We start from the raw sequence: 11,642 nt of genomic DNA, 5'->3' as shown, positions 1-11,642 counted from the left end.
GTGGGCTCCGGAGGGATCGACGTAGCCGATTGGTCTACAGTTCGATCGTTCTCGTCGACGCGCCAATCAGCGCACACAAGGGCTGCGGCGAGCCGACGGGGTTTTCCCTCCCTCGGTCCGGCTTTCTCAGGCTTGGTTTTTAATTCCCTCGGTTTCCTGTTCCGGAGGCGCGGGCGGCGCCACTGTCTTGGCGGCTGCAGTGTTAACCTGTCTTTGCTCTGGCGGCGATCTCGGGACCTGAGAACACTTCGTAGGTAAAAGGGACACCTTGTGGGTGTTGGAAGAGGGAGTGGTTCCGAGAGGCCGGATTGAAACGTGGCTGGAGTCCAGAGCTAAGGCGCGGGGCGCCTGGGAGTTGTTGACCCGCAGCCTCTGTCTTTAGATCTCCAGCCGAGGGCAAAAAGAGCGACCCTAGGCCCGGATCCGGCGGATAAAGAGAAGTGAGAAAGGAGGCCTTTCATTCATTTGTGGCGTGCACGCCGCGGTCCAGGCCTGGGGCCGCGCGGGTCGCGGACGGTGTGCCCAGCGCCCGCCTCTTGGGGCTCCCGGTCTGGCGGGAGATGCAAACAGGTGAGCACGCAGTTACGAATCAGCCGGTGAAGATGCCCGGCCTGCGAGTTCACCTGGGAGAAAGAGGGCGTTCTCGGTAAAAATGGGGTTACACTTTGCAGCGATTGACCCGAACTGCTCAAAACAGTTCTTTGCGTTTCGCTGCTGCCCGGCGGCCGCCTAGGAGCAGACGGGCAGAAAAGCATTTTGGAGTTGCAGAGAATGTCTTGACTTTCAAATTAGTGTTTACATCCGGGACACAGCCCGCGGATGCCTTTGATAGATGAATTTCGTGATCAGTTTGTTTGGGTTTTCTAACTACGGGTACATCCATGAGGATCTGATAGTGAATGTTCAACTGGTGCAGTCGTACATGACCCTGATTCTTGCCCACTTGTAGTTCAGCACACCCCCTTGTGTTCCTCTGATTACTCAGTAGGTAACTCTTGTGTTTATCACATTTTTTTAAATAAAAGAAATTGTAAGTGTGCTCTGATTTCTTTGAGTCCTGTACTCTGTGTGTCCTCCTCATCTTTGAGCCCCTGGGGCCTGGAAGAGTGCTTCCCATGTGTAGACTCATTAAACGATGCAGGAATCATTGGCTGTGGTAATGCAAAGCTGTTGCGGATATCTGTTGAAGTGAGATGTGCAATAGAGAAGCATGTGCCGTTCGTTGGTGAGACCACAGCATTTACTGACTACTTGCCGTTTGCAGGATGCTCTGCCAAGGGCTGTGAAAGACACAGAAATGACTGAATCAAGCCCTGTCAGCCGAGAGCTAACCATCTGGTGCAGGAGTTAGACATGTGCACACAGGACTATACTATGTGGCAGACTCAGGTAAGTGCTGTAGAGGTACAGAACTAGGTACAGACTAAGAGCAGCTGAAGTTGGGAGGGAATGGAATTGCTTTCTAAAAGGAATCAGAGCCGGCGCCGCGGCTCACTAGACTAATCCTCCACCTTGTGGCGCCGGCACACCGGGTTCTTGTCCCGGTCGGGGCGCCGGATTCTGTCCCGGTTGCCCCTCTTCCAGGCCAGCTCTCTGCTGTGGCCCGGGAGTGCAGTGGAGGATGGCCCAAGTGCTTGGGCCCTGCACCCCATGGGAGACCAGGATAGGTACCTGGCTCCTGCCATTGGATCAGCGTGCTGCGGCCATTGGAGGGTGAACCAACGGCAAAGGAAGACCTTTCTCTCTGTCTCTCTCTCTCACTGTCCACTCTGCCTGTCAAAAAAATAAATAAATAAATAAAATAAAAAAATAAAAGGCATCAGAAAGGCCTTCATGGAGTAGGTGGCGTTTGAGATTGGTGGATGCATAGGAATGTATTGGGCAAATTCACAGGCTAGGAGATTGAAGAAGAACGAGAGCAATAGTACTTGGTATGTTAATCAGCTGGGAAAATCTGGGAAAGTAAGGGCTTTGTGCCGGAAAGGGAATGAGCGATAACCCTGGAAGGAGACACTGGGTCCAGATTCTGCAGGGCCTCCATTGCCTTGCATGGAGCAATAGCTTGTTGTGGCAGGATCAGCTGGCAGGGTCTCACGTTCATCTTGAGGGCATTGGACTGGATATCTCATTAATCAAGTATTTGATATCAGATATTAAGCACAACTTAATAATAAGCACAACTCAGTAATCTGTAATTATTTTTATGAGCCATTTGAAAGTCTGTCCTAAGTTTATTGATAAACTTTTAATTAGTAAGGCTTTAGAGAGATGTTCCTATGTTAAAGCTTTCTGCATCTTATTTATATATATATATAAAAGCTTTTTACTTTTATATATGTATGTATATATATAAAAGGAAGCTTATATGTATGAGCGTCCTTTTTTAAAAAACATTTTGCTGGCTGGTGCCGTGGCTCAATAGGCTAATCCTCCGCCTGTGGCGCCGGCACCCCGGGTTCTAGTCCCAGCTGGGGCTCCGGATTCTGTCCCGGTTGCTCCTCTTCCAGTCCAGCTCTCTGCTATGGCCCAGGTGTGCAGTGGAGGAAGGCCCAAGTTCTTGGGCCCTGCACCTGCAAGGGAGACCAGGAGGAAGCATCTGGCTCCTGGCTTCGGATCAGTGCAGCGGGCTGGAAGACCTTTCTCTCTGTTTCTCTCTCTCTCACTGTCTAACTCTGCCTGTCAAAAAAAAATTTGTTTTTGCTGACGTTCAAGTATTTGGCAAGTCATTCATATTCCCAATGTTCTATTTGAAGAACTGAGAATGAAAATCAGTCATAGCTGTTGTGTTAAGCAAATTATATTTGGGGGCCAGTGCTGTGGCATAGTAGGTAAAGCTGCCTTCTGCAGTGCTGGCATCCCATATGGGTGCCAGTTTGAGTCCCAGCTGCTCCACTTCCAATCCAGCTCTCTGCTATGGCCTGGGAAAGCAGAAGAAGATGGCCCAAGTCCTTGGGCCCCTGCATATGTGTGGGAGACCTGGAGGTAGCTTCTGACTCCTGGCTTTGGATCGGCACTGCTCCTGCCATTGTGGCCATCTGGGGAGTGAACCAGCGAATGGAAGACCTCTCTCTCTCTCTGCCTCTCCTTCTTTCTCTGTGCAACTCTGACTTTCAAGAAAATAAATGAACCTTTTTTTTTTTTTTAAGAAGGAGATTATATTTGAATTTAAATGCAGATCTCACTGATTTTTTTTAAAGATTTTTTTATTTAATTGAAAGTCAGAGTTAGAGAGAGAAGGAGAGGCAGAGAGAGAGAGAGAGGTCTTCCAACTGCTGGTTCACTCCCCAATTGGCTGCAATAGCTGCACCTGCGCCGATCTGAAGCTAGGAGCCAGGAGCTTCTTCTGGGTCTCCCATGCGGGTGCAAGGGCCCAAACACTTGCGCCATCTTCTACTGCTTTCCCAGGCCATAGCAGAGAGCTGGATTGGAAGTGGAGCAGCTGGGACTCGATCTGGTGCCCATATGGGATGCCAGAACTACAGGCACAGCTTCACCTGCTACGCCACAGTGCTGGCCCCAATTTTTTGGTTTTGATCTATTCCTACCTTAGTTTATGATGAAGAAAACAGTATGAAAGATAGGTGGGGAACTGTTGTATTTCTCCTAGTTTTTTAACTGGGTAGAGCGGGCTATGCCTACCTTTTCAATCTTTTCAGCTACTAACAATTGTAAGTCAGCAAGATAAGTAAGAACATCACAAAATTTAGTCGGGGCCGGCGCCATGGCTCAATAGGCTAATCCTCTGCCTGTGGCACCGGCACACTGGGTTCTAGTCCCAGTCAGGGCACTGGATTCTGTCCTGGTTGCCCCTCTTCCAGTCCAGCTCTCTGCTGTGGCCCGGGAAGGCAGTGGAGGATGGCCCAAGTGCTTGGGCCCTGCACTCCATGGGAGACCAGGATAAGCACCTGGCTCCTGGCTTCGGATCAGCGCGGTGCGCCGGCCTCAGCACGCCAGCCGCGACGGCCATTGGAGGGTGAACCAATGGAAAAAGGAAGAACTTTGTCTCTGTCTCTCTCTCTCACTGTCCACTCTGCCTGTCCAAAAAAAAAAAAAAAAATTTAGTCGGAAACTTTCTTGCAGTTTAGCAGGATCTTAATTTGGTTAGCAGGCTAAGTGCATCTGAGAATGCAAAATTAGTGGTAAGATAATTGCAGGAGTATTTTGTATCATTTGCAGCTTGGGAATCATGAGTGTGTATATTTTATTCTTTTTGTCCTGTAGAGCGTATAGTTCCTGTGGAAGATGTGATGTGTCTGGACAGTACGTCATGATGCAAGGCAGTACGTGGTGAGTGGTGTGATAGGTATGGCAGTATTTTGGGAGGACAGGGAGAGGGGCCAGTGCTGGCCATAGGATGTGGGAAGGATTTAGATACTTGGGGAGAGGGAGAAATGTGCTTGTTCTTTTAACAGTGGGCACAACACAGTGGAGGATCATGGACAGGGTGAGTAACTCAGACCAGGACAGTTAGTGGGACATCCGGGAGCCCTGCTCTGCTGCAGCTTGCAGTTCTGAGGTACAGAGAGCCATTAAATGTGGAATTGCATAATTAGTTGCTGGGTTGTAATTACTGTAGCAACATAGTGTTGTGAGCAGGGAAGCAACGAAGGCCTGGGGGCACTGAGGGTGGTTGTAAAAGGCCAGCAAGGACACTGTTGTGGTAACCGGATAAGAGATGATTGTATGAAATGTGTGAATTCAAAGCAAAAATGATAGGAATGAAAAAGCATATTTTTATGGTATAGTTGACACCTAAATGATAGGAATTTTAGAGTAAATTTTTAGCTTAAAGGGATAAGGGAGGCAAACTTGTCAGGTGATTTCCTGGTGTGTGTCTTGAGGACCAGTGAATGGCTTCATTTACTGAGATAGGAACACCAAGAAAGGGACAAGTATTGTCACGGAGGGAAGGTCGTTGTGGAGTGAGTAAGGCATTCTAGGAGAGAAGTCAGAGAAGTCAGGTTGGCCATCGCAGTGTGGGTCTAGAACTGAGAAGTTGGTGGCTGGAGGTGTCACTTTGGAAATTACCAATAAGATAATTGGAGTAACACAGGTGGGTGGAGTCACTTTGAAGAGAGAGTGGGCACAGTGCCCAGGGTGTGTTCCCGAGGAATACCAAATAGTCAAGGGCTCCCTGCAGGTCAGCTGGCACAGAAGACTTCCACGAGAACAGCCAGAGAGGTCCAGGTAGGTCATGGTGAGTGTGTTGTAGCAGGAAGCCAAGGAAAGGATCCTCAAGGGAGGGGGCAGCTGGACTGAATGCTGCACAGAGATCAAATAAGATGATTGAAAATCACCATTGGTTTTCAAGACAAGGTGGATGCTGGCAGAAGCTGAAGCCAGATTAGAACTAGCTGGAAGTGTATATAGCCAGTCCTCTGGCTATGTGGGTTCTACATCCATGAATTCAACCAACTGGATAAAAAAAACCTGACCAACAAACATCCCAGAAAAATCTCAAAAGCAAAATTTGAGGTTGTGGCTTGCTGAGAGCTGTGCTAAATCCACGTGACTGATTTAGGCACTCTGTGCTGTGGCTGCCTGCCATTTCATAGGTCCTCAGTTTCTCTCCAGCATACCAGTAAACACTGGGTCTGGTTCCTGTATGGTGTGGTTAGGCCTGAGGGGATGTATACTATACTGAACATTTATAGACTTTTTCTTGTGTCATTCCCTAATGATACAGTATAACAACTATTCACTTGATCTTAGCCAAAAGGCTGAGAAGTGATTGAGTGTAAGAGCTATTTACATAGCATTTACATTGTGTTAGTGTTGTAAGTAACCTAGAGACTGTTTTTAAGGGAGGATGTGAGAAAGTTCTATGTAAATACTGTGCCATTTTGAATAGGGGACTTGAGCATCTGTGGATTTTGGTATGGGGCCAGTATCCTGGTAGCAATCCTCTGAGGATACTTTGGAGTAGCAGCACTTTTTGTCTCAGTCACCTTGGACTGCCAAAACAAAATACCCAAGACTGGGTGGCTTACGCAGCACACACTTCTGTCTTGAAGTTCTAGAGGCTGGGAGCCCAGGATCTGGGAGCTGCGTGATCCGGTTCTCTGCCATGATGTGGGCCCTATTCTTAGCTTGTAGGTGACTGCCTTCTTGCTGTATCCTCACATGGCAGAGAAAGGGCTCTCCTCTTTTTTGAACAAGGGCACTAAACCCAATTTAAGAACTTCATTCTCTAGTGACCTCCCAGAAGCCCGACCTCCATACAACATTCACATTGAGGATTAGGGGTTGAACGTACGAATTTTGGGGGAGACATAAGCATCAGTCTAGAGTAACATTTCCTAAGTTGTTCGTCATGAAGGGGAGGAGAAAGAAGGTGCTGAGTGGAGGGAAACTTGGAGGCCAGGGGAAGTATTTTATGTTGGAGTGGACACGAGCACCATCAGGCACTGATGGGCAGGGCCTGGTAGAGGGGAGGGGGAAAGGTGGGGGCAGGGCCATAATCTTAGGTAGACACTTGAGGTCGGGATCCAGGCACATGCTCCATGGTCTTTGTCAGGAGGAAGCAATTGGGAAAGGCTGGAAGTGGATGAGATGGGTCAGTAGGAGTGGTAGAACTACTTGAGGAAAGCTGGCTTCTCATGTTTCTTGTAGTTCTGTTTGGTAGGAGACAAGGTTACATGTCGACTGAAGAGAACAGAACATCAGGAAAAGTGCTGAAGATTGACTGTAGTTCTGGTGGCTGGTTAGCAGAGTAAAGTATGCAGAGGACAGCTCGGCAGAACCTGGTGACCATGAATTTGCGTGGACCCCAGTCTGCCCAGTCAGTTTTTCTACTGTACGACTTTAGGGCCAGCCTGTAGAAAATGAATTGTTGGGAATTCTGAGACTGGGGTATGGCTGAGTTCTTATGGGTGAAAAGACTGGGGCAGAGAAGTATAGTGTATTAAAACCAAGTAATTGAGGTATGGGGCCATGGAGTCTGTGCTGAATGGGGAGGTGGGGGAAGACAGGAAGGTGTGTATAGATGTAGGCCGTGTGGGGTGTGTGGGTGGCATACCTTGGTAACGCTGAGATTGGAGGCGAGGTTGGGCCACGGCCCAGTAGCAGGCGGCTCAACCATAGGATGCTAGTTTCCATCCTGGGGAGCTGCTTTAAGAGTAACAAGGCCCAGGGCTCATGGCAGTGGCCTGGGTGGCTGAGCAAGGGGACGAGGAAGAGTTTATTGGCCATGAGGAATTCCAGCTTTTCGAGAAAACCCAAGGTACTCCATGGCTTGACCACAGTCTGCCTCTAGATGTTCAGGTACTTATGCAACTCTGTGTACACGCGGAGATTTCATTTGCTCTTTCTAAACTTCTCCCCGTTTCTCCTTCACCAAAGTCACAGAATGTCATTCCACCCGGGACGAGGATGTCCACGTGGACGAGGAGGCCATGGAGCCAGACCCTCAGCGCCCACCTTTCGGCCGCAAAATCTGCGCCTGCTCCACCCCCAGCAGCCGCCCGCGCAGTATCAGTACGAACCGCCCAGCGCCCCTGCCACCACCTTCTCCAGCTCGCCGGCCCCCAGCTTTCTGCCCCCACGGACGGACTTCGTGCCTTTCCCTCCGCCCATGCCTCCGTCGGCGCAAGGCCCTCTCCCGCCCTGCCCCATCAGGCCGCCTTTCCCCAGCCACCAGATGAGGCACCCCTTCCCCGTGCCGCCCTGTTTCCCTCCCGTGCCGCCTCCCGTGCCCTGCGCCAGCACCCCGCCGGTCCCCGGGGCCCCTCCGGGCCAGGGCGCCTTCCCCTTCATGGTGCCGCCGCCCTCCGTGCCGCAGCCCCCGCCCCCGCCGGCCCTGCCGCAGCAGGTGAGCTACCAGTGCCCGCCGGGCTACGCGCACCACAGCTTCCCGCCGCCGCCCAGCTTCAACGGCTTCCAGAGCAGCCCCAGCGCCTTCCCGCCCAGCGCCGGCACCGGCGGCGGCCCGCACTTTCGGCACCTCCCACCCTACCCACTCCCCAAGGCCCCCAGTGAGAGGAGGTCCCCGGAGCGGCTCAAGCACTACGACGGGCACAGGCACCGAGACCACAGCCACGGGCGAGGCGAGAGGCATCGGTCCCTGGATCGGCGCGAGCGAGGCCGCAGCCCCGATCGGCGCAGGCCAGACAGCCGCTACAGGTCCGATTACGACCGGGGCAGGACGCCGTCTCGCCACCGCAGCTACGAGCGCGGCAGGTAAGCCGGGAGCGCGGGGTTTGTCTCGGACAGCAGCGGCCCCACGCGTGGTCTGCATCTGTCTGCAAGCCAGGAGGGCCAAGCGGCAAGGAAACGGGCTTTGGCCCTGTTTTGAAGAAGACGCTGAGTAGTAAATAGGTTGATGTCAGAAAAAAGCTGCTCTCGGAAAGCATTCGGAAATCACCAGCATGGATTCAGCTCAGCGGGTTTCATAAAATGAGCCTTTTTGCTCTGCACACGGCGTTGATTCCGTGGTGATCCCGTGACATGAAAGCGCTCCTGGGGTGTTTTGTGTTACCGGAGTTGTAATCATGTTCGGTGTGATCCTATCAGGTTATGGCATTTCAGTTTTTTTGAAATTGGTGATCTCCCTCTGTTAGCAATCAAGAACCAAAATTACAAGCCCAGCTTGCTTCCTGATTTTTAGGATATGTGGAAATTTACTGTACTTTGTTGCCTTCTTGCTTTGTTTCTTTTTAAAATAAAGTAAGATTAGTTACTTATGGGTTATCGAAGGTATAGTTTTTGAAATAGCTTTTAAACATTTTGTTCGATTAAAACGTATTCACTTTCATAAATTTGTACATCAGATTGTTGAAGGAAATTGTATTTAGAAATACTGTTCCCTTTTAGGTTACATTTCTTTTTTCCCCAAAAGACCAGATATTTAAAAGTATAAGAGAAAAGATTTCCAGCAGGCATTCTTGAAACAGGGATTGTAGAAATACTCTGTAAAGTGTTCAAAGTTTTATGTGTATGTATATTTTTCTATGAGAAAGCTTATAGCAGATTGTCAAAGAGGCGGGAATATGTCTGAAAAACTAGAAAGCTAAGAATCGTTGGTCCATATGGCAGAATAGAAGGTCGTGCAATGAGTGTATTTGTGCCTTCGGTGGACTCCATGTCGTGATGCCTGGAGGTCTTCTGGTTGTCCAGCTAGCAGTGGGCCCTGCCTGTCTCCCTTGTAGTGTGTCCGCCTTCATTGTCTCGTGGAACTTATGTGCTGATTACGCTCCCCAGACAGGGCCACTTCAGGCCATGGCTTTGTCAAAAGTTGGTCTCGACTCCTATTGCTATCCTCCAACTGGCCGCTGGAATTCATTCAGGTCTCAGAATCCTCATTTTTCTCATGGCTTTGTTGATTTGATTTTGACTGAACTTTTTTTTTCAGTCAACGGTAGTGGTCATTTTGTGCCCTGAAGAGAATGGCTAGTGCTGGGCAGGTTGGAGGGAACATGCATTGTTGCCGCTCTCTCTCTGACAGCCTGGTGGAGGGTAGAAGGGACCCTGTCTCTGTGGAGATGACCGGTTTCTGGAAGGAGGGGGTGGCAAAGCCAAGTGAGAGTTGCTAGTTAAAAATCTTTTTTAGCATAAACGGCAGTTTCTGATCAGTTTTGTTGTTTATTACTCTGTGGGACTAGTTGGCAGAGGCCTGTGATAATTTAACCCTGCCTCTGTGAAAACATCCTGTTGCAGACAACCTAGAGTCCCTCCGCTGTGCTCCCTCAGTTTTGAGATGCTGTTGTGAACTGAGGAGTTGTTAGGGCTCTGCCATAAATCCTGAATTTTTCTACTGAGGCTTAAACCTGGAGTGATGTATGAGGGTCCTTCACACATTCATGGAAAATGGAATTAAAGGATAAATATCTTGGTGCAAAAACATTTTGAAATCTGTGCATATGATTGGGGGAGGGCGGTTCTTCAAAAAGTTCATGGAAAATGTATATGGTGAAAAAATTGTGCATGGATTTCAAAATTTCATCAAAACCAGCCTGTCTTTGAATGCTATCTTCTCATGAGCTTTTTGAAGTTCCCTCTTGTTTGATGAGCTCCGGTTTCCTGTCAACAGAGGATCTCAGTAAGGGAACTCAGGTGCCACGGGACTACCTCAGATCTGCATTTTCTTAAACCACACTCCTCTGTCATGAGGATCTGTGTCTTTCTAAAATGGTCTTAATTTATATTGGAGTTGCTTTAGAATGTGCTTGGTGCCTGGGGCAGTTCCACTGCCACTGGAATAATTGTCTCCCTTTGGGGTATTAGGTGGAGGACAGCTCATCTGGCTTCCCTGGAGTGCCCCTGTGAAACAAACATAGGGCACATATGTCCTAATATGACTTCTATGTATAGGACTATATTGGGGAAAACATACTTTACCACTTGTAGACAAGGAAGAATTTTGGGAAAAGTAACGCATAGTTTTTCTCGCTTTACATGGAGTACCCTTACATTAATAGTAATATAATTTTTATTCAAATTATTGTAATTACTATCTACTCAGAGCTAGCAATCACAGAAATGTTATTCTGAAATACAGAATTCTATTGACTACGTGTTAAAACACAAAAATTAGAATGTCCTCTAATTAGAGTTTTTTGTTGGGAATGTAGGCAGGTACTCTTTTCAGCAGCTGTACCATTGCACATGGTATTTTATCTTTGTTCTGTGACACCGTTCACTTATTTCTATAATTGAGATTTACTACCTAAATGAAAATTGCAATATTAGAAGTGTGTTAGGTGAAGACTGGGGGATCCAAAGCTCTGGTGGCTTCGTTTTAAGCAGCTGGTGTGTCGCTGAGGATTGTGTGTGTGTTGGAAGCCTGTGGTTTCAAGGGAGTCTTTCTTGAGAACAGGGACATCTTTTGATTAGAAATTTTTTTGGTCTTGATATCTAAGCAGTCAGTGGTCTCTATCAGTTTTGTGAGTTTTGACTTGTGTGTGTTGATATTTCTGTTTGCTACACTTTGGGGATATTTTTGAATTCAGGCATGCTCCCAAATCTGAAACTTGGAGTGCTGTTGATGTGAAACTCGGAGAATTACATCTTGGAGTGTTCTGTTTTGTATTTCAGATTTGTGGTTTAGGGATCCTCAATCGGTAAAGTCTATGCAGATGTTCTAAAATCTGAGAAACTTTGAAAAACTTCTGGTCCCAAGCATTTCAGATAAGGGGTACTCAACTGTGCAGTCCCCATCCCTGCCCCTATTCTAAGGCTGGGTGGTTGCTTCCCTTAGATTTGTAGTTCTGATTTAAACACCTTGGAGTCCAGACTTTTGTTCTAGATTTTCATTGTGTTAACTAAAGAGACTCAGAAGCTGTTACTGTTATTCTGATTTTATTCTAAAAAGTTAAAAAAAATCTCTGATTTCATTTTTACATAAACTCAACATCTACATTTAGCTTTTTCCAGCTAATTAGCGTTGAAGTATCTTATTCATTTTATGGTCTCTTGATATGTTAGTTACAGGACTACGACTCAGGACTATAATCCATCAGAATTCAGAGCTCTTTCAGTATAGTACCATATTTTCATCTTTGCTATAAAAGTTTTATAATTTGCTTTTATTTGGTGGATGATCGCTTCTCGGCCTTTTGGCTAATATCAAGTGTATTTGGTGGGTGAAATTGAGAGCTTTCTAGAAATCAGCAGGCAGTAGAGTCCTCTAAAGTTTTCCCTGTAGG

At 48.0% G+C, this 11,642-nt stretch overlaps 1 protein-coding gene across 4 annotated transcripts in view; it reads left to right on the top strand.

The window, feature by feature from the left end:
• The first annotated feature begins 114 nt into the window (after window positions 1-114).
• Window positions 115-11,642, top strand: part of DROSHA (drosha ribonuclease III) — a 135,207-nt gene continuing 123,679 nt past the window's right edge. For 3 of the 4 annotated variants that reach the window (XM_008262093.4, XM_008262092.4, XM_002714097.5), the window contains exons 1-4: window positions 117-254; window positions 1,265-1,389; window positions 4,222-4,287; window positions 7,342-8,178. In XM_008262093.4, coding sequence (XP_008260315.2) covers window positions 4,268-4,287; window positions 7,342-8,178 — 857 coding nt within the window. In that variant the 5' untranslated portion in view covers window positions 117-254; window positions 1,265-1,389; window positions 4,222-4,267. Of the gene's footprint in view, window positions 255-1,264; window positions 1,390-4,221; window positions 4,288-7,341; window positions 8,179-11,642 lie in introns of all 4 variants that reach the window. The other variant, XM_008262091.4, reaches the window with a different exon arrangement.

The sequence above is a fragment of the Oryctolagus cuniculus genome, chromosome 14 (genome assembly GCF_964237555.1).
Source record: "Oryctolagus cuniculus chromosome 14, mOryCun1.1, whole genome shotgun sequence".
In the NCBI taxonomy this organism is placed as follows: domain Eukaryota; kingdom Metazoa; phylum Chordata; class Mammalia; order Lagomorpha; family Leporidae; genus Oryctolagus; species Oryctolagus cuniculus.
The sequence above is the reverse complement of the archived record's forward strand: the minus strand, read 5'-3'. Positions and strand labels throughout refer to the sequence as shown.